The sequence below is a fragment of the Procambarus clarkii genome, chromosome 61 (genome assembly GCF_040958095.1).
Source record: "Procambarus clarkii isolate CNS0578487 chromosome 61, FALCON_Pclarkii_2.0, whole genome shotgun sequence".
NCBI lineage: Eukaryota > Metazoa > Arthropoda > Malacostraca > Decapoda > Cambaridae > Procambarus > Procambarus clarkii.
In genome coordinates, this window is record NC_091210.1 from 13,815,503 (window position 1) to 13,838,094 (window position 22,592).

The 22,592-nt window shown below is 41.1% G+C and overlaps 2 protein-coding genes and 1 long non-coding RNA gene across 10 annotated transcripts in view; 1 reads left to right on the forward strand and 2 right to left on the reverse strand.

Moving 5' to 3' along the window:
* The first annotated feature begins 1,394 nt into the window (after positions 1-1,394).
* Positions 1,395-5,972, forward strand: LOC138354081 (uncharacterized). 3 transcript variants are annotated; one of them, XM_069307848.1, is made up of 6 exons: positions 1,395-2,481; positions 3,549-3,767; positions 4,306-4,359; positions 4,786-4,847; positions 5,189-5,264; positions 5,828-5,972. In XM_069307848.1, exons 2-6 carry the CDS (start codon positions 3,749-3,751, stop codon positions 5,944-5,946), a joined length of 330 nt encoding a protein of 109 aa, XP_069163949.1. In that variant the 5' UTR covers positions 1,395-2,481; positions 3,549-3,748; the 3' UTR covers positions 5,947-5,972. The 3 variants fall into 3 exon arrangements, 2 of the variants coding, with proteins under 2 accessions (XP_069163949.1, XP_069163950.1); XM_069307849.1 differs by having other exon boundaries at positions 3,549-3,689; positions 4,794-4,847; XR_011223426.1 differs by having other exon boundaries at positions 1,404-2,481; positions 4,794-4,847.
* On the reverse strand, positions 5,796-11,681 carry LOC123774301 (uncharacterized). The gene is made up of 3 exons (XR_006774917.2): positions 11,595-11,681; positions 8,950-8,992; positions 5,796-5,914 (listed from the first exon to the last, which is right to left on the reverse strand). It is a non-coding gene; the product is annotated as an uncharacterized lncRNA (long non-coding RNA).
* Positions 11,682-20,734: 9,053 nt separating this feature from the next.
* Positions 20,735-22,592, reverse strand: part of LOC123774417 (eukaryotic translation initiation factor 4B) — a 29,626-nt gene continuing 27,768 nt past the window's right edge. For all 6 annotated transcript variants that reach the window (XM_069307853.1, XM_045768699.2, XM_069307851.1 and 3 more), the window contains one exon: positions 20,735-22,437. In XM_069307853.1, coding sequence (XP_069163954.1) covers positions 22,384-22,437 — 54 coding nt within the window. In that variant the 3' untranslated portion in view covers positions 20,735-22,383. The remainder of the gene's footprint in view (positions 22,438-22,592) is intronic.

The following is a 22,592-nucleotide window of genomic DNA, read 5'->3' on the forward strand; positions in this document are numbered from 1 at the left end:
AATATTCATCTCAGAACAATGCTTATTTCACGCAGAATCGTTAATAAACGTAAGATTTTTATACGTCTCAAGAAAGATAGAAACATAATCTTCATTTTAAATGCCTTACCATGGGCATATTTGTATTTAAAGCGAAGATACGTGTATTTTTCTAATCGGCGAGCTCCGATCCCGCACAGATCGAGCAACGGAGTAACTCTCTCAGAACAATGCTTATTTCACGTAAATTCGTTAATAAACGCAAATGTTTTTATATGTGTTGAGAAAGATAGAAATATAAGCTTCATTTTAAATACTTTACCATAGATATATATAAAGTTCTAATGAAGATACATGTGTTTTAATAATCGCCGAGCTCCGACCCCGCACAGACTGATCGACAGAGCAACTCTCTCTCAGAACAATGCTTATTTCACGTAAATTCATTAATAAACACATATGTTTTATATGTCTCAAGAAAGATAGAAATATAAGCTTCATTTTAAATACTTTAACATAGACATATATAAAGCTCAAGTGAAGATACATACGTTTTTATAGTGGCATTCAGTAGCTTGTCTGTCATGGAATGCAGAAGCCTACGCACTTGCCAATATAGTGTGTAATTAACAAAGATACGCTTATAAAGCCTAAAATATTATATGCCTTCAGAAAGACAGAGATATGCTCGTTATTGTGAGTGCACCAAAGGAAATATATCTTGTTGGAGGACAAAGATATATCAATTCTAAAATAAGTTTCGACTCTCGCTCGGGCGAGAGATAGCGCGACTCTCGGCCCATCTATTGAAGATTCTGTTCACCTAATGACCCAAAGCTACTCAAAGCCTCCTAGCATTACTTAAATAATGAAGAAATATTGTATATTTATTCACTATAATGTTGGTGCTTAATGCAGAACTCGAGAAAACATATATTTACTATAAAATAATATACTTCCATTATGAAATAAGTAAATATGTGGCCTCATAGGAAGTCAACGGTCCAGGTGTCAATGTTGTGGAGCGACTTATCCAAGAGATATTGTTGTCTGGAAAGTGTTTGTTGGCATATCAACCTTCTGTACACAGTGATCCAGTCGTCGCACTTCTCTCCTTAAATGATCGCAAATTTAGTTTATTATATTAACAAGTAGAATACGTATTTCTAATAATATCTAACATAACTAGCCAGAAAATATTTAAGACTTATTGAAAAATACATGTCTGGAAGTTAAATCGACTTCATAGAACAATAGTGTTGGTCTATACTAATCGTTATTCGTTAGTATGCGTTCGCTACTTAAAACATTTACTGTACTGATGTAAAATCTCCCATTTCTCTTCGCACATGGAACACCGAACCTTACACACTCTCTGATATATTGTTTAATTAATAGAGATTCACTAATAAAGCTTATAATTGTATATGTTATCAAAAAGGCATAGATAAAGTCGTTCTTACGTTTTAGTCACAGAGATTAGATATTAGTAAAGTAAAGTTCATTTTATTCAGGAAAGTACATAAATAGTCGATTTACAAACATAATATTGGATTTATAGGTAGAGCTAGTACATACAATACCTAAAGCCACTAGTACGCATAGCGTTTCGGGCATATTATTGAGAGAGGAAATGGCCACTGCTTGATCGCAAGCGGGGATGTTTCTGATGGGGGAGAAAGAAACATTTGCGCAGCGCGTCCCGCGGCGTTGCGCAGGCAGTCTGGGCCCGTATAAATACGGGGGCACAGAGGGGCTCTGCCCTCACTCCGCCTGCCCCGCCGCTGCCCTCGCAAAGCCCACCGCAAAAACGAAAGTTTTTAATGTCATCAGAGAAGCAGAAATATAGGCAAATTTTAAATCCCTTGTCATAAATATAACTGAAGTGAAAGCAAAGATATATGCATTTTGATAGTTACAAAGACAGCTCTTTAACACGGGTGGAACACGAACAAGGGGAACTTAGTACCCAAATGAGCCACAGAGATATTAGAAAGAATTTTTTCAGTGTCAGAGTAGTTAACAAATGGAATGAATTAAGCAGTGATGTGGTGGAGGCTGACTCCATACACAATTTCAAATGTAGATGTGATAGAGCCCAATAGGCTCAGGAACCTGTACACCTGTTGATTGACGGTTGAGAGTCGGGACCAAAGAACCAAAGCTCAACCCCTGCAAGCACAAATTAGGTGAGTACAACTAGGTGAATACAGCTGAGGGGCGGGACCAAACAGCTGAAGCTCAATTCCCTACGCCTAACTAAGCGAGTCCATAGGAATTACCGTTTGTCCTGGCGCCATCTATGTTTTGACAGCAGTACTACTAATGTTCCCACGTTATGTGATGATCGCTATACGGGTGTTAAGGTCAGTTGCTCTTCTATATATGTTTATGGACAACGTAGGTGATTTGAGGCAATTTGCGGCCAGAGTGAAATAGTATCGACGCGGTGAGTGATGGAGGAGGATATATACTGCTGTGTACTCGACCAGCGGGTGAGAGGTAAGTTATATCGAACAATTATGGGGAATAGATGGGTTATTTTAAGCGTAGAATGTCAGGTAACCGGTAACTACACAGATGGGGTAGTGTGTTTTTAAGTCTTTATTTACTAAAGTGGAACACTACATTATGCCTTTAGCTGAACAAGTCTACTGGTGGGGGAAGTAGACGGGTTTTATGAAAGTATTTTACCTAAATATTTGTATTTGGTTAACTAGTTCAGCCGTTACCAGGGAGGGTGTTCCTTTAATCTAAAAATTCTAGCCGGACAAAGTGATTAAATAAAGAAATTGAATAGAACGAAGTGGTTTGCCAGAGTGCTTAACATTTAGTTTAGTTCACTTACTATGCAGCCCATGCTTAAAGAATGCAAGTTTATCATATTGAATTTACCGTAGTTGTACTGCATTTAATATACCGTTTTTACCCTATTTAATTATGTCGGGTAAAGGCCGGTCGTGGAAAGTTCCTAATATAGCAAGTTTTAAAGGAAAAGTTTGAGTAACTTTAACGCTTAAGTTAGTGACCAATTAGGTTAGTCTATTGTGAGGAAAGTTACTAGAATCTAACATTGCAAGTGCCATTTCTCTACTCTTTTTGAGAAACATGACTAGATACATGAATCGCATAGTTTTATTACTAAATGTTCATGGATTAGGTTGCATAGTTGAGGAAATGGTGATAAGGTTTGTGATTTTGTGTACCTTGACTTCAGCAGAGATTTTGATAGTGGCGCAAAATTGATAGGGGCTCGGATCATTGGGAATGCTGACTGAAGTTGATTAGGTCATGGCTATACCAAAGGAAATTAGTATAAATGGGGTTAAGTTGGGAGAAGTGTCGTAAGTAGTGCCTAAAAGCTCTCCTTGGACCTCGGTTATTCGCAACATTATGGTTTAGACTGCAATAGTTGCAGAATTGGCAAATAAAAAATACCGATGCCCTATATAGTTTTGAAATGGTTAAGACTACCAGATGCAGTTTAATGCTGACAAATGTAAGGTTTGGGGGCTAGGTAAAGACGAGATAGATGTTGTAGATTGTTAAGAGTACTAAATTTTTTGCAGGTGGTAAATTGTCCCCGAGCTGGCACTGCTCTCCAGCCTGGGATGTTGATTGGTTAGTCTTCAACTGCCTCCCAACATAGTAGTGAGGTCCTGAGCTGACATGCAGTGAGGAATGTGGAAAGCTTCCTGAATTGGCACATGGTGTGCCTCTTTCAAACCAGCAGCTGGCACAAATGTTCCAGCTAACATGAGAATAGTGGATGAAGCCCACACTAAAATGTAAGTGGTACAATAAATGGACCCCCCCCCCCCTCCCTTTTGACACGGAACAGTTGGGAGGAAGGGGGGGGGGAGAAAGTGTGGCTTATAGTTCTATTGCTACAGAATCTTTTGCCATAAGCCAGTGGCAGTGCCTATTGGCACTTGCTATTCAGAATCTCCCCCTTATATGTAAATCTATGCAGAAAGTGTGCACTTCTGCTGTATCTGCCAGTTTGCTAGAAATTGAAATTGGCATACTTGCTCAGCAACTACTTGCCCTCTTGTACCATGTTACTCAACCATAACATAACCACCACACCACCCATTCTTCTAAAATAACATCCCATATGATAAAAACTTCTGCTTTTAATAAATATTTCTAACTTGAAATGTTGAAATGTAACTGTTGAAATATTTTTCAGGTGAAAGTGATTATGATTAAAGATACTTAGTGTGCCATTTAAAACGGCAAGTGTTAAACTGGTGGTACAGGTATGAACAAAATAACATCGCTATGCAAATAACTTTTTAGTAATATTTACTGTTCACATGACAGGTTGTGGAAGGTCCTGGCAACAAAGAGCTGCAGGAAAATACTTGCAGATCTACAGTAAGTAGTGTTGTGTACATTGGAATTAGAGGGTAGAAGTTAATTGCTAAAAACCTATTAAATATTAGGGTATGGAAGTCTAGGCTTAGGCTAGTGGGTGCCATATCTGCAAGTTTAGTCCTTTCAGGAAAGTATTGAATAGAATGGTATGTTGAAATTGTGAAAATTGTAATGTGGGGCATTAGATCTTAAACAGCATAGTTGAGGGTGTTTTATTAATAATTTTAATGAAATATAAATCTTGTTTAGTTAACATTAAATGTTTGTTAAATAAGCTTTATTCTATAATTGTATAACTGTTAAGGGTAATCATGAGTCCAATGAAGTTAATGGCAGGAAAAGTTTTGTTCTAAGTGATGGTATTTTTCCCTTGAAAGTAAAAAAAATATTCAATGTTTACTTTAGCTTGGTTTTAAATTTATATAGTTTTCCAGAATGTGGTTTGGAAAGTCCAGAAGTCCCCCTGTCAGTTGCGTAAACAGAATCGGGTGAGTTGTAGTAAAGGTTAATCTGAATAGATTTGCATAAAAGTAAAAAAAATAGTAATAACTTAAACAATATAGCATTGGCTAAAGATAAATGTAAATTGCCATTGAAGTGCAGTTGTGGATAGTTTCTCAAATGACATTTACTGAAACTTGGCAAATTGATGCCATATATATTTATATTGCTAAATTAGATCTTTACTACTGCTACTAGAATATGTAGGAAAGGTAAATTCCTTAAAGAAATTTTTTCCATCTGAATTTGTAAAGTACTGAATGCTAATTTGAAAAGTAAAGTAAGTTTGGCTTTAAATCTGAAAGTAATTTGTTGAAATATTTTTCAGGTGAAAGTGATTATGCTGCATGGACTGGCTTGGAGTGAGGCTCCTGTACTCTGCAAAAGGAAATCTACAAAAGTGGGTGAGTTTGAATTGGAATTTTTAGCTATATCAATGACCTAATCTTAATTCTCTTATCTAGTCCATTTATAGGTGTGTAACCATGTCCTACTGTTACAACCTGCAGGGATTGATGCAGTTTGTACTGATCCTACCCCATTTCATAAAAGGGGACCAGGCAGTCTTGCAGATTTCCCTGGCTTGGCTTTTTCAGAGCTTTGCTCTACTACCCATCTAATAGATGGACTAGAATTGCATAGGTGTAGGGACCCTTAACAATGGTTACATTGTTAATTCTCACAGGGCTTGTTTGCTGAATGGGTGGATGCATCTAAAACTTTAGTGCCTGGCATGCATTGTACAGTGCTTTCAGTAAAGCATATGTACAATGTGTTGATGGCACTAAAGTGGTGGATGTAATGCACCCATTCAGGGAACAAGCTCTGCAATAAAACCAGAGGAAGGGATAGGCCTTGCTGAGCCTATCTTCAAAAGATAGGCAGTTAGGGGTTTTGGTGCTTCTAGATAGGTGTTTGTTAATAAAATGAGTGTCCCTGTTTGATATACTTTATTTTTGCTTTACAGGTGGATGTTGTCCTTGGTACTCTGGGGTTTTTCCTGGCCTTTTGAGTCTTCAGTGGATTGAATCTAGGAGGAGCAGCTTGCCACAACCTGAAATAGACAATATAAATGTTACACTGTAAACTATTAAATAAATATTGCAATGAAACTTTATACTGTACTTTATCCTGAAATTAGCAAAGATTCTATCATGCTGGAAATTACTGATTATTCCTGATGCAAAGAACTTGTGAAATTTATAAATAAGTTACTAAAGTGAAAAATTAATTGACATCACTAACTTCAGAGTTTTCTGCCAAACTGGATTAAGCTGATAAATCTAAACTAACATTACTAATTTGCAAAGTATCTTAATTTTACACTTGACTAAAATTTAACTTAATTGTATGGACTACATTTAAGGCTAAGCAACATCTAAACATTGAAAGATTAGTGGAAGTGTTGTAAAAAGAAATATGTTGACTTAAATGTCAAACTAAAACATCTATACAATATGGTTTTTCACCAATACCTTGCTAAATGCCAGACCTGGAACACTGTGGTTCCAGTAATCAGAAGTTAATTATAATGGGCTAGATATTAAAACTTGATAAAGTATGAAACTACCTATTGTCAAAAGTAAAATCCAACTCTGAAAGTTCTAGTATAAGAAAAACAATATTAGACATGACCAGTCTGCCTTATTATTTCCTGGACTTTCCTCTTGGAGTTGGAGGGTTTGTGGATTTGGAATGAGGGAAGAGGCGGGCTGGATGAGGCAGTTTGTCTTTGGAAATATTTGTAATCATTTTATTTAGAAATGAGTGTGAGCAGAAATGACACACTATAGTAGTAATTTATAGTGAAGATAATAATGTATTTTCCAAATGAGAAATTATGCGAGGCGAAAACTGGTATAATACATGCCAGATAAAAGTAGGTTGGCAACAACTCCACACTAAAAGATTTGGTTGTGGAGGAGATTCCCGCCCGAAGGTCGGCCATCTTGGCGCGCAGATTGAACGCTCCTGGCTGGACTTTCTTTCCACACCTCGCCTGGGGCTCATCTTTGAATTCAGATGGCTTTTTTGGGCCAGTGTGTGCTCACTGCAGCTACCCAGGGGCTCACAGCACCGGGGGAGGCCGGAGCCTCCCTAATGGACGCCTCCCCGAGCAGGGGCGCCATATGTACGTTGACAGCAAGTCCCAGTGAGGAAAACGTCTCCTGGAAAATGAGTCGGCTGATGCTGCGCCAGAGCGAGATGCTAAGAGAATGTCTTTACCTTTAGAAGATCTTTCTCTTGTGGTACCTCATTCCTCGTTTGTGGTTGTCCTAATCCAGTCAGAATCAGCTCAGTGCGTGGTTGCAAATCCTCGTACCTTAGGTGCAGCAATTGAGGCTTCAGTATTGTGGCCACATTGCCTGCCTGAGACCGCGTGTACCCTGGGTAGGGTGCAGCACTGAAGCTACACATCAAAAAGGAGGCTCTATCACACATCCGTGTATCCGACATTATTAAGTTGGGGGACTGGCCTGTCAGGTGCCGACAGGTATTGTCGCAGGAGCAGTCTCGGGGCCGGTATGGGAAGATTGGCCCAATGACCAGAGTGTTGATGTGGATAACATCCAGACCGCTCTGCATGTGTTAGGGGGTGCATCAGCGGGATTATTGGAAGTTACCAGGATTCACGGAGCAGCATGCCCGACATCCGTGGTCCGTGTAGAGTTCGATGGGCCCCTCCCTGATCGGGTGGCACTACACAGGACCTCGTATCAGGTCCAGCCCTACAACTTCCCTGTGTTACGATGTTACACTTGTTATCTATTGGGCCACAGTCGCCTCGCCTGCCATAATGCAGCACACTGTGCAAACTGCGGCAAAACAGGCCATACAGACAGATATAACGGTGGGTGCAACTTCAGGGGAAGGTCAAGCTTCCCATGACCTTGGAGTCATTGGAGATGGGTTTGTGGATTACCTGACCTAGCAGTTTATGCCTTTGGGGAGATCTCCCCCCCCCCTGGCATATATGCATTAATGATATATAATGCATATGCCAGCCAGTCCAAGCCTAATCTTAAGATAATTCTCCTATCTCTAAATTTATTCTTTACCTACTCTTCACAGCAAGTCTTTGTCACCCACATTGAACAATATTCTAAGTCTTCACCACCCCAAAACTTGCCTCGCCACCCAACTTTTACCTTACCATACATCTTTGCTACCCATCATTTGGTTTGTATTAAACATTCAAGGTTAAATGTTCGCCTTTGATCACCTAGCAGCAATTGAGGATACAGATGTAAGCTGATTGGAGAGTCGCGTTCCGAGTGTAAACTAGTAGAACGTAAGTCAAGAAACTGATCCAGTGATCCAGTAGTATGATCCACAATAGACTTGAGAATGGTCCAGGACGGACTGAAACGTCGCCGTCCCTTCACCTTCTAGTGTGTGGTCTGGTCAACATACTTCAGCCATGTTATTGTGACTCGTCGTCTGCACATGATCCAGTAATTTGTTCCGCAAATTCGCAACCCAGTTACCAAACCAGTATTTACCCAGGTATTTCCTAAATCTAAACTTATCTTCATTTAAAGCCTTATCAATAACTCCCTTGTTATGCCCATTCATCCACTTGTACACTTCAATCATGTCACGTTAAGGTTTTTCCAACATCTCTTCATACGGAAGCTTTCTAATTTGCGGGATTAACTTTGTCATCCTAACTGACGTGTTCTAGTGAATTATGTCCATTCTTTAGCATGGCGACCAAAACTGAACTGCATAATATAAATGGGACCTAAAAACAATACGTTAATAAACCCAGCCGACTTATTGCTAACTCTTCTATAAATAAATCTACGGGAAAGAAAAGCTCTCAGCCTGCTAACAAGAGTGTACAAATCCACAAGGGCCGGGACGAGGATTCAAACCTGCATCCGAGAGCATCCCAGACGCTGCCGTAATCGACTGAGCTACGACATGGTCAAAAGGAGTTGAAACCGAAGTTCTACTGAACTTACTGGATCCTGCAGCCTCTCCGAGGCACAAACCAGTGTAAGTGTAACAAGAATGTGAAGTTGACTACGTCCATCTAGTTCCACCCGCTCCTCCCCAGAACTAGTTGTTAAATAAACACTTTACCTTGACTCCTCTGATCCAACACTTGTCCACACGGGCCACACTCCTGAAAAAATTTTTTTTACATATATTAAGGGCAAGTATAAGTAATTATTAAAATAAGGCACCAAACCAGGAAGACTATGTAGCACCAGGGTAAGTATAAAGTTTATTTCAAATACAATCGAGTAGCAAAATACAATTATGAATTTCAAGAACACTGGAACCAATCACTGGAAAAGGTGAAATTGCAATGGAGATTAATTACAGATTGTATCAACAATAGCGAGTAGGCAAGACTGATAAGACTGCAATAGCCTAACGAAATACATTTTTGTCTTGAACTCATGAGGCTATGGTTCAGCATCAATGTTCTTTTAAAGTTACATAGAAACACAGTATCTTATTAGGGTCTTCCACTAAAACAAACCTTTAGCTAATCTTAGATAAACGTACTGTGTATTATTAATTTATTTAGCTGTTTATTGGCCTAAATTATATAAATAACATGCTTAAAACCTCTCAAGTACAATATATGGTCTATGAGCACCAAACCAACGTTAGAAGCCTAGTGATTACATTGTCAAAAATGACCATTTACAGGTGAAACCATTTTATATCGCAGAGTAAACAAGATGGAAACAATTATCTTCCACATTTATTTGCACAATTGCCATCCTGATATGACCACTCCATCGCCCTAGTCGTTAACACACTAAGTGCAGGCGATGAATCACAATAACGTGGCTAAAGTATGTTGACCAGACCACACGCTAGAAGGTGAAGGGACGACGACGTTTCGGTCCATCCTGGACCATTCTCAAGTCGACTTGAGAATGGTCCAGGACCGAAACGTCGTCGTCAACACACTAAACAATCTAGGGTGACTTGTTGCTAAACATTACATGTCACCTTTACCTTAGCTACAAAACACGTTGTGCATATTATCAAACTACCTTTAATGTCATAATGCAACAGTTTGCGCGCTCAAAATACAGATAGACAAACTTCTCAGGAACCATAGGGGAACCTTTGACAAGCCGCCGGCTTCCTGTTGCCGTAGAGGGCACTATGGACAAATGGTGGCCCTCTGGTAAATTTAAGTCAATATTACCTAGGAGTTATGATGTACCAACCATTGAACATCTGGAACTCACAATTAATATGAAAACAATCCTTAAGAATAGTTAAACGAATCTTTGACTTAATTTAAACGAACAACATTGAATATTCAACTGTACGAGTCTCTGTTGTGGTCCCATCTGACCTACTGTGTCCTAATATGGAAACCTCACTTCAAAAAGATATAAATGATTTTCCGCTTTGGAGAAAGTTCAAGACAGCAACAACAATCATGCCAGAACTTGTTCAACTGTCATTACCACGAATCTTTGAAGGACTAACACTATAAATGTTTAAATTGTTATAGATTTTGATAGATTAGCCTATAAATTTTCCTAGAAATTACCTCCTTAATATTATCTGTTAGATTAAGGACCTGCCCGAAGCGCTATGCGTATAGTGGCTTTACAAGAATGTAAACACATCATGCCGTGTACTCTCAGAAACCCAATGTAACTTCTTGTAGATATATAAATAAATAAATAACAGCCGAGGCCTTTGTAATACTATTTTAATGCATTGCTTTATACTTTGTAAAGTCTTTTAGAGAAGTGCTTTGTATTTATAACCTCCAACTTTGTCAGTATTACAAATTAAAAAAAAAAATTATAATACTGACCAAATTGGAGGCTATTAATACAGACCACTTCTCTAAAATGCCATATTTGACACAGACAGGCTGGACAACAGCTTCAAGCTCAACAAGCCACAATGTAACACAGAAAATAGGTGTGTTGTTCCTCCCATAGGGGGATTAACCCATGAACCCGCTCAACCACTCAAGTCGTAAATGCCGAGTCATTCCTCTTGTTCACAATATACACAAGACAAATCCTCAATAAAATAAGGGGGGGGGAGTAGGAAGGCTGACCTTTGACAAGGCGCCGCCGTCCTGTCCCCGTCGAGGCCACTGTAGATGGTGGCCCTTAGGTCAATTCATCATACGAGCCCTTCTCCTTCCATCATTCTGAATCATGCTCATCGTACTAACCTGCACCCCCCTAATCCACCCCCCCCCCCCACCATCTTCACACAATCTGTGGCCAAAATTTCTCGTTTCATTCAGATTTTCATCAAAATATGTCGAAGATTTCTCTTTGGGTTGTTTTAAGGTGCCTGACAGCCGAGTGGACAGTGCTTCGGATTCGTAATCCTGAGGTTCCGGGTTTGATCCCCGGTGGAGGCTGAAATAAATGGCCACTTTCCCTGATGAACCTGTTCACCTATCAGTAAATAAGTACCTGGGAGTTAGACAGCTGCTACGGGCTGCTTCCTGGGGATGTATGACAAAAAGAAGGCCTGGTCGAGGACCGGGCCGCGGGGACGCTAAGCCCCGAAATCATCTAAAGATAACCTCAAGATTGCTGGCTAGCTACTGGCATGGCTATTAAGGCCACCACAAGCGCCCTAATGACTTAACTAGCGGGTGGGTACACCTATGGCTGCCACCTGACAATCTCCTCTATATTGCGGAGATTGTCTCCTCTATATTTTGTCTAAATACATAAAATATACAAAATAATAACGAATAACAACATAAAACATACCCCGAACAATCCTTTCTATATAAAGATATCTGCAACACAAATTTATTTGCACACTGGTAATCAACATGACCCTTGCCAGGCGGCGGCTGGTCGACAACTGAGCCACACGTTAAGAAGCGGGACTCCCAGACGCGCCACTCACCCTTACCTCACTATAATATCTAAACTGTCAACCTCTAATACATTTAAGCATCTGACCACCAGAGGCGCTAATGCTCCCCTGTTATTACGCCATCCATATAATAATTGCTCTCATTATTCATTGCAACGTTTCATGCCCGAAACGCTTTGCGTAATAGTGGCTTTAGGCATTGTATGTACTAACCCTATCTATAAATCCATCACTCTTTGTAAAATCTCTTGTATGTATGTACCTTACCTAAATAAACATTTGATTTGATTTGATTTGATTTGAAATACATTCATGTTCTGTAGTGACAATGTCAGACCTCGAAGGACATAGAATCGTTTTCAAAATGCTACCATTAGAATTACCGCACCTCTGAACGTTTCTTTCTGTTAACTCTTTCTTTGCTAATTTTCAAAATTAAGGCTTTTACACATATATTTACCGCAACCCGTTCTCGCAAATTCGTAAAGTCAATATTGACTTATTAACTACGTGCATAGGTGATATACTAAACATAATAGATACCATTAAAAAGATTCATAGAAAACACCGACCTTACCTAACCTTGTTAGTATCTTAAGATAAGCATCTTATTGCTGCGTAATTACAATTATTACTTAACCTATACCTATTATAGGTTAGGTAATAATTGTAATTACGAAGCAATAAGATGCTTATCTTAACATACTAAGTAGGTTAGGTAAGGTCGGTGTTTTCTATGAAGCTTTTTAAGGGTATATTTACCGAGATACAGCCAATTCAAATATCAAACATATCATCATGTTTTCTCAACATATTATTAAGAAAAATGAGTTAATGAGCAAGTAATAATAATTATAATGAGCCTGATAATAATTGGATATTAAAAAATTATGAATTTCTTTCTTCATCATTTATGTAGATACTTTTTTATATCTTCAAGCCTATAACAGCCTACAATCACTGTGTAGAAAATTTCTCTGTCTACAATGTCATCAGGATGTTGGATATTCACTAGAGTGAGTCCTGCCTCAACCAGGATGTTGGATATTCACTAGAGTGAGTCCTGCTTCAACCAGGATGTTGGATATCCACTAGAGTGAGTCCTGCCACAACCAGGATGTTGGATATCCACTGGAGAGTGTCCTGCCTGATTCAGGTTGTTCAATATCCACTGAAGAAAGTCCTGACAGAATCAAGATGTTGGATATCCAATGGATAGAATTCTGGTTGAATCAGGATATTCGATATCCACTGGAGAGAGTCCTGCCTGAAACAGGATGTTGCATGTCCACTGAAGAAAGTCCTGACAGAATCAAGATGTTGGATATCCACTGGATAGAATTCTGGTTGAATTAGGATATTCGATATCCACTGGAGAGAGTCCTGCCTGAATCAGGATGTTGAATATCACTGTAGAAAGTCCTGGTTGAATCAGGATGTTGGATATCCACTGGAGAGAGTCCTGCCTCAATCAGGATGTTGAATCTCCACTGGAGAGAGTCCCGCCTAAATCAGGATGTTCGATGTCCACTAGAGAGATTCCTGCCTGAATCAGAATGTTGGATATCAGTACTTTTTCTCATCCTCATTTCGGCCATAGCCAAGAACACAACCTATAGCACTGTATCATCCTTTGCAGATGACACTAGGATCTTCATGAGAGTAGGCAACATAGAGGACACGGCGAACCTCCAGTCAGATGTAGATCAGGTCTTTCTATGGGCTACAGAAAATAATATGGTGTTTAACGAAGATAAGTTCCAGCTCATGCGCTATGGAAAAAATGAAAATATAAAAACGGAAACCACGTACAAAACTCAGGCAAATCATAACATAGAACGAAAAGGCAATGTAAAGGATCTGGGTGTACTCATGTCGGAAGACCTTACCTTTAAAGAACACAATAAAGTAGCCGTCACAACTGCAAGAAAAATGACAGGTTGGATAACAAGAACTTTTCACACTAGAGATGCTATACCGATGATGATACTTTTCAAAACGCTTGTGCTCTCTAGAGTAGAGTACTGCTGCACAATGACAGCCCCTTTCAAAGCTGGAGAAATTGCTGACCTGGAGAGCGTGCAGAGATCCTTTACTGCTAGAATCCACTCAATAAAACATCTAAACTATTGGGACCGACTAAAGAGCCTAAAACTGTACTCCCTTGAGCGCAGGCGGGAGAGGTACATAATAATTTACACGTGGAAAATATTAGAGGGGCTGGTCCCAAACCTGCACACAGAAATAACATCACATGAGACCAGAAGACATGGCAGGATGTGCAGAATACCCCCGTTGAAAAACAGAGGTGCAACTGATACTCTTAGAGAGAACTCTATCAACATCAGAGGTCCGAGACTGTTCAACACGCTTCCACTACACATAAGGGGCATAACTGGCCGGCCCCTCACAGTGTTCAAGAGAGAACTGGATAAGCACCTCCAAAGGATACCTGATCAACCAGGCTGTGACTCATACGTCAGGCTGCGAGCAGCCGCGTCCAACAGCCTGGTTGATCAGTCCGGCAACCAGGAGGCCTGGTCGACGACCGGGCCGCGGGGACGCTAAGCCCCGGAAGCACCTCAAGGTAACCTCAAGGTAAGGTAAGGAACCGCCTGACATCCTTGTAAGACTTATACTCCAGGCGCTCGAGGAGTACCTTAGGGAGACGGAGACAGGAAGAGCGAGAAAGATGACAGGACGACTTGTTCTGAAGACGAGAGGAGCGCCAAGGACCCGTCCGGCGTCACGTGGTGATCGTCGAGGACGCCACTTGTGTAGAATAATATTCTGAACAATGTCATCCTGGACGTTAATAGTTATTATAAAGCATAAATGTTCACACTTCAATAAGTTAAAATCACTCAATTTGTCATTAACGAGCAATATCTTAAGTCAATTGAAAGCAAATATCTAACATTGTCCAGTGTTGTGTCAAGAACTTGGGTTGTTGAGTTTGTTAGTTGGTTATTGCATATACTGTTCAAGTATGTTTCTTAAGACAAGAAAATACATTTCAAAGGGATAGAGCAGCTTAGGCTATTTCTACCCTCCCCCCCCCTACATATACTGTATATTGATGTATATTGTAGTTGTTGAGCGGCTATTAACAGTGCTTGACTGACGGACGATTACTACTTCACTGCCGATTCTACTGCAAATGTTGCTCTGTTGTATCTGTTGCAACATTTACAATAGAATGTTGTATTTGGTTTGTGAATTAGATTTTGAAATTAACAACTTCAAACATTGAAACTTGGGATCATTATTGGTTCATTAGAGACTCGTTCGTATTTGGGGAAGTGAAGGAGTGGCTGTTGGCCATTGTTAATTGACACTTCAGACTCGCAAAATGTTAACCAATGGGGGTGAGTGTTAGCGTTGAATGTCAACCAATCAGCGGCCGGGTTTGGTTGGCTGCTGGGTATAATATGAAGAATGAGACAAAAAGCACTTCAGTGTGTTTTACCTCACTTTTGGTATACAGTTCCAGCTTCGTCTCTTGGAGGTGAGCTGTATGTGGAGGATCCCTCCTTCCCTCTTGTTGCGTCCCCCCTCCCTCCCTCCCTCCCTCACCTTTGTTGCGTCCCCCCTCCCTCCCTCCCTCACCTTTGTTGCGTCCCCCCTCCCTACCTCCCTCACCTTTGTTGCGTCCCCCCTCCCTCCCCCCCTCTGTTGCGTCCTCCCTCCCCCTGTTGCGTCCCCCCTCCCTCATTGCCGTGTCTCCACCTCCCCTACCATCCCCCCTCTCCACTAGTTCCAGTACCGGGAACCAGGGAATTGTATGGGGCATATTATCCCCCCCCCCCCACATACACCTTTAATACAGTAGGTCTAAGGTTACCTGGGTCCCCCCCCCTCTAGCTTACCAAGGCTCTATTTCACAATTTTATAAACATTGCACTTAAAAGTTGTAGATCTGTTTCATAAATTGATAACTGTTAATCAGTCATATATTCTCTTAAATTAAATATTAGCACATTAATATTAGCTACTTTAGTCTTTAACAATATTCCAGCATTGTTAATGAACTCTCAAGCTTTTTCATCCTAGTCTCCAGTCCATACTTGTTTGTTCCTATTGATGTGGTAGTTGACCCCATAACCCATCCTGTGGGTGGTAGTTGACCCCATAACCCATCCTGTGGGTGGTAGTTGACCCCCATAACCCATCCTGTGGGTGGTAGTTGACCCCCATAACCCATCCTGTGGGTGGTAGTTGACCCCCATAACCCATCCTGTGGGTGGTAGTTGACCCCCATAACCCATCCTGTGGGTGGTAGTTGACCCCCATAACCCATCCTGTGGGTGGTAGTTGACCCCCATAACCCATCCTGTGGGTGGTAGTTGACCCCCATAACCCATCCTGTGGGTGGTAGTTGACCCCCATAACCCATCCTGTGGGTGGTAGTTGACCCCCATAACCCATCCTGTGGGTGGTAGTTGACCCCCATAACCCATCCTGTGGGTGGTAGTTGACCCCCATAACCCATCCTGTGGGTGGTAGTTGACCCCCATACACATTATAGGACTAATTGTTCCCCCTACATCCATCCTATGGACGGTAGTGAAGGTTAGTCTAACAAAAGCCTAATGAACTGCATTTACATAACGGTAAAAAGTGGAATGTTAACTAATTTAAGTGACATTCCTAATGTTAAATTCCTCTCGTCCCCAGGTCCGGCCAACTACAGCCAGCTAAGACAAGGCAACAGGAAGTATCTACTCTACAATCGACTTGAGAATGGTCCAGGACGGACCGAAACGTCGTCGTCCCTTCAACTTCTAGTGTGTGGTCTGGTCAACATACTTCAGCCACGTTGACTCATCGCCTGCATGTGTCTACTCTACATCTACAAAAGACTGAATTAAAAGATGCCCTGCCAGTCACCTTTTGGGTCACCTGATCCAAGAGCGCGCTTTCTGATGCCTCGCGCCGATTCTCGATTCAAACTTTGAAATTAAATACTAACATGCTACCTCAAACACTGGCATTTTATCCTACCTTATTCAATTAAACGTGGTTTGTACTGCTGGACACATGTTCTCACGGCCCGGTCTCTGACTAGGCTGTTAGATGATGCTATCCTGAACCCACAGCCCCGGATGATAGGATCTAGTTTGGAGGTATTCATAAACCCCAGAGTCTAGTTTTTAAGCTACTGACTTAAACCCCCATACAACACCTTCGTAATCTTAAGAGTATCTTGAGATGATTTCGGGGCTTTAGTGTCCCCGCGGCCCGGTCCTCGACCAGGTCTCCACCCCCCAGGAAGCAGCCCGTGACAGCTGACTAACACCCAGGTACCTATTTTACTGCTAGGTAACAGGGGCATAGGGTGAAAGAAACTCTGCCCATTGTTTCTCGCCGGCGCCTGGGATAGAACCCAGGACCACAGGATCAAAAGTCCAGTGTGCTGTCCGCTCGGCCGACCGGCTCCCTTCCTCGTACCTGGCATTCAGTAACGCCACTGAAGCTTGACAGTGTGGGTGGCAAGCACTCTTGGTTAACTCTTGACAGTACTGTCAAGTATCTACTCCCTCAGTGGGACAGGCCCTACTAGTGTTAACATAGTCTTGTACTGTCAAAAAGGGGCTATAAAACCACCCATTAGCGCCACAAGTAGGCCAACAGTAACAATGAGGTAGGTTGTAGAGAAACCGGAGGCTGACCTGCAGAGGCTCGGTTTCCAGTTGTATCATACTTACATGTTGTTGTTGTTAAAGATTTAGCTACTCAGGACGAAGTGTCCATGTAGCACGGGCTATGGTGAGCCCGTAATTGAGTTTGGTTATACATGATAACCTTTTTCCTGTGATATTTGGGTCTAAGTTTAAAGTGGAGGAGAGGACTTCTCCTTTTTCCCTGCTTATTTGTCGCTTCTGTTTTAGTGCACTGGTTTTAATCTTGTTTTATTAACATTATCTTGGTGGCGGATGTAGAGGCAGAATGCTCACTAATGAGTCCCATTCCTCAACAGCTTTTCTAATCATTGTAGTCGCGGTGGAATGTGCATCTAATGCAGCTGCTGTCGGTGGATTAATGTTGAGTTTGATGCGCAGGGGTTCAGTAGCTTCACATTCCAGTAAGTAGTGCAAATACTTACATTGAACTGGCAGGTTAAATACTCGCTTGTGGTCATGAGATCGCAAGGTGCACGAGTGTTCCACAGGACCTATTCTGTTGGTACCTAAATCACCGTCAGAATTGTATGCTCGCCTAGATGTGCTTGCGGAGGTTGGGCTTTGGCTCTTTGGTCCCACCTCTAGACTGTCAATAGACTGGTGAACAGATTCTTGCCTTATTTAATTGGGCGCTATCATGTCTAAATTTCAAACTGTGTAGTCTGCCGCCTCCACATCACTGCATAATGCATTCCATCTGTTCAGACACTGAATTTTTTAATTTATCTGTGGCTCTCCCAACCACTTGGGGCGGACGGTAGAGCGATGGTCTCTCATGCAGGTCTGCGTTCAATACCTGATCTTCAAAGTGGTCGGGCACTATTCCTTCACCCTGTCCTACCCCCAAATCCTTATGCCCCGTTCAAAGTCCTATATAGTTGTAATGGCTTTGCTCTTTTCCCTCATTTGGGCACTGTTTCCACCTGTTCCCTTACTCGTTGTTGTTGTTATAGATTCAGCTACTCGGAACAAGTTCCAAGTAGCACGGGCTATGGTGAGCCCGTAATGGACTTGCCTGACACAGGGCCCCTTACTCGTGTTCCACCCATGCTAAATAGTTTTGCCCACCGTCAAGTTTGGTGCCTTTTGATAATTACTTACTTGCCCACCGTCAATTTCTTAAAGATCACCTTCAAAATTCACCGTTTCTTCAGGGACGTGTGGCAAGTTCCCGTAGCTTTTCCTCGTAAGTCATACCTCTGTTCTGGGACTAGTGTTGCTTGGGCCGGATGTCCAGTCTGCGTAAGCGATATATGTAGACAGATAATCTGTTGTGATCTTCATGCAGCGAACAGCTTTAGTATGTTATCCGTACAGATCCAAATCTTATTCGGGAAGTCTGCTCGTGAAGCTAAATATTTTAGAGATGTTGTTGACCAAACCACACACTAGAAGGTGAAGGGACGACGACGTTTCGGTCCGTCCTGGAACATTCAAGTCGATCAACTTGAGAATTGTCCAGGACGAACCGAAACGTCGTTGTCCCTTCACCTTCTAGTGTGTGGTCTGTTCAACATTAGCCACATTATGACTCGCCACTTGCAACGTAACATAATCGTAAGTTACATTGGTGACCCCCAGAGTTTCGACGATACCCAGCCACGATAGACTACACGGGCTCTCACTGGACCGCTACTAGTGCGGGCTATGGACCGCTGCCAACACCCTCGCCACAGCTAGGATTTTCACGGCGATCATCTCTGCATTTTCATCAACTACATCTTGCTGCACCGCGAGCGTTACTTACTCATCTGAATCAGAACTATAACAAACTGTCTTCAGACAACACACAGCCCCCTCAGTTTAAATCCTTAAACATGCACTCAATCCACATATCTTGTGCTATTTACATGTACAAAACCTTGTTCCTAAATGATAATCCTAATCAAACTCTTCCTTGATAATAATAGAACCCATGAGCATCACACCCAAAATAAATCGCTCTTGATATCCCGAGTCAAACTAAATCTGTGCAAATCTAAATCCTCGGCGTTTCCTACCTTTTGCTTCAAATTCAGACCATTTGGTCACCACTTGGTCCGGGAGACATCTCCCGTCACGCAGGGTGCAGTTGCGCCTCCACAGATCTCCAGTATCATCTTTTGATACTGGTAATGGCTCGAAAGGGCCACCACTTACGGGCTATTCATGCCCGTGCCACCTCTTGGGTGGCTTAATCTTCATCAATCAATCAATCTTCAAATTCAGTATTTTGTGCTACCCACTTCCCCAATATTTTAGCAACCTGTCTTCTTAAAAATAACGTCTCTAGGGGTTGACTGGCTTTCTTTACTGCTGGCTCAAATTTGCTCAACTTTCAATGATGGGTCAAAACTTCTAGGAGCCTCTTATTCATCAATGTGCTGCACGACTGTTGCTGGCGTGATGAGCACTCATTATGCCCTACATGTATGGTATGGCATTTTCAATAATAAAAAGCACTTATCAATAATTTTACTATTTGTAAAGTTGTCCATCTCTTTGCAAGGCCTTAATGTCTTTTTCAGTTATTTTCCATGGATATAAAGTGTTATATGCAATTAGATTAGATTACTGTATTCTCATTTGTCAGTGATGTGATCCAGTGACCAACAAGAGTTGGTTACAGGATGTAATCACATTTTTCTTATCAAATTTAGTCTAACTGGTTTTATAACCAGTGACTTATAAAATATAAGTCTATTACTGGTTTATAACCAGTGTCATACATTCCAGTTCATTATTATGCACTTGTAATTTCTTTGCTATTCTTTCAAGTGGTACTTTATCAAAAACGTTTGAGTCTACTTAAGTCTTGATTTTACTACATTGTACACCAACAGATACCCGACAGCTGGGTGGACAGCGCTTCAAATTAGTAGTCCTGAGGTTCCAGGTTTGATCCTCAGTGGAGGCAGAAACAAATGGCAGTTTTTCACCCTGATGCCCCTGTTATCTAGCAGTAAAATAGGACCTTGGGACTTAAGACAGCTGCTTCCTGGGGGTGTGTAACAAAAAGGTCTGGTCGAGGACCGGGCCACAGGGACACTTAAGCCCCGAAATCATCTCAAGATAACCGAGAGATTAACGATTCCCTCCATGAACAGTTTTTTGCCATATTTGAAGATTGGGGATGACCATGTGCATATTTCTAATCTAGGGGAACTTTCCCTTTATCCAGAACCCCAAATTGGGTATATTCCTATATGGCACCCCAAGGTAAGGTTGTATATCAGGAGAAAGCATTAAGCCAATATGACTAGCACTTGATATAGCACAAGTCAATTGCCTCCTTACCTTTCAACTTTCCTTGGGGAAAATTCGGCAAATCTATAAAGAAAAATTTAAGGAGAAATTAATACATCTCATGATTCTATTGTTTATTATGCAAAAGATCAACACAACATTTAAAAAAATTTCCAATTGCAACACACTAGCAATGTAACATTGACAAGCCTGGGTGCATAGACATTCAATTTTGTATCAACTGCAATAAACATATATCTGTAAAATAGGGGAAAATAAAAGCTATACATCTTTTTTAAGCCTATTCTTCAATAAAACCTCACAAGAGCATTTTCAAAGTAGAAAAAGTCCATCTTTTAAAGTACAGTATTACACTTATAAATGGCTACAATATTTGAGACTAGGGATTAGTGGTATGCCAACAATCTAAACATGTGCATATAATGCATTACATTTAATAATATGCATGGAAATATTCCCATCTGGATAAAAACACTAGGGAGCAATGCTCGTATATTGACGTGCTCTTAACATCTCAAAGGCATAAGACCTTATATAAAAGCTTCCTTATACTTACACTATCATATTTTGACAGCTAGTAGTAGATACAACAATACAAACAGGAACTTAACCTAATAAATATATTACTAACTGGCTCCATCCCTGGCCAGCTGTGACTTCCCCCTCCTGTAGTGCCTCACCTTGTCCGCCAATCCTACAAGGTCACCCGAGAGCCTGGTCCTCCTCTGCCCACTTCCAAGCATGGGCAAGTATGTGCTTAACACCAAAGCACTAAAGAAACCTGTCAAGTGACATGCAACCAATTACTAGTCCTCTGGAGATGTCCGTATACAGCCTGGGTACTTTATGCCACACATTTTTTCCAACCAAGAGATACAGCCTACAACACGGGGCAATTGACTGGCCTGGGTACATGGAGCAGACCACAACTGTTAGATTCAAGTCATCACAGCTTGAGAAGGCTACAGTGCTGCTATCACTGCCATTGGCAGCTCACAGCTTTATAATCACAGCTCAAGATCAACATTATCACACCTGGGAAGCTCAAGTTTACACAACATTATATCTTCTAGACATCATTCTGTGCCCCAGCATGTGACCAAACACCACAATCTTGAAGAAATGTCAGGAAGATGTATGTATACAAATATATACAAGCTCTTTGAAGTCCGATGAAGAAAATTAAATTACCACACAATGTATTTCAAAACCAGATTTAAATAAAAACTAAAATTAAAGAAAGTGATCATGAAATGTAAAAATCACATACTGGGGCACAAAATCGAAGAGAAGTATTTCTGTTTTGTTGGCAAACATGACTACCTGTATTCATCAACCTCAACAAATACCCATGTAGATCTGCCTCATAAGAACTCTGCCGTCCTACAATACGACAGGTGCAGAGATTGTCCCCTTCAAAGTCACAAGAAGGAGTGTACCAGACAATACACCAACTCGGCTCACAGTATTGATTACAGTGTGGAAATAAAGGACAATTAATCACATGTGAATCACATGCTTCTGGCACCTTTATCCGAGGCAACGAGGACATCACAAGTGAAACTGGGCACATGGCTCGACCAACAGACACTGGCTCGTTCTTGGCATCCATGATAGTCATGGAGGACAGTGCGTGCACGTCAGGAAGGTGGCTCCACACAGGCGAGACATACGAACACTCAGTTTAGCCAGCACGGGGATCACAGGGCCATATAACCTACGACCCTCCAGCATTACAAGACTGTCACTAATCTTCAATCTCCAAGTCCAAACTGGCAAACTTATTAGTTGTATCAAGAATCTAAAATGGAAAGAAATAATAATGAATTAACATTTTGGAAGAAAAGTACTGTACATGTATTTCATAAGTCATCACAAGAGTACAAAATTAAGCAATAAAATACTATACCAAAAAATATTTAAAATGTTCAAAACTCGCTAAACCAAAATGAGATT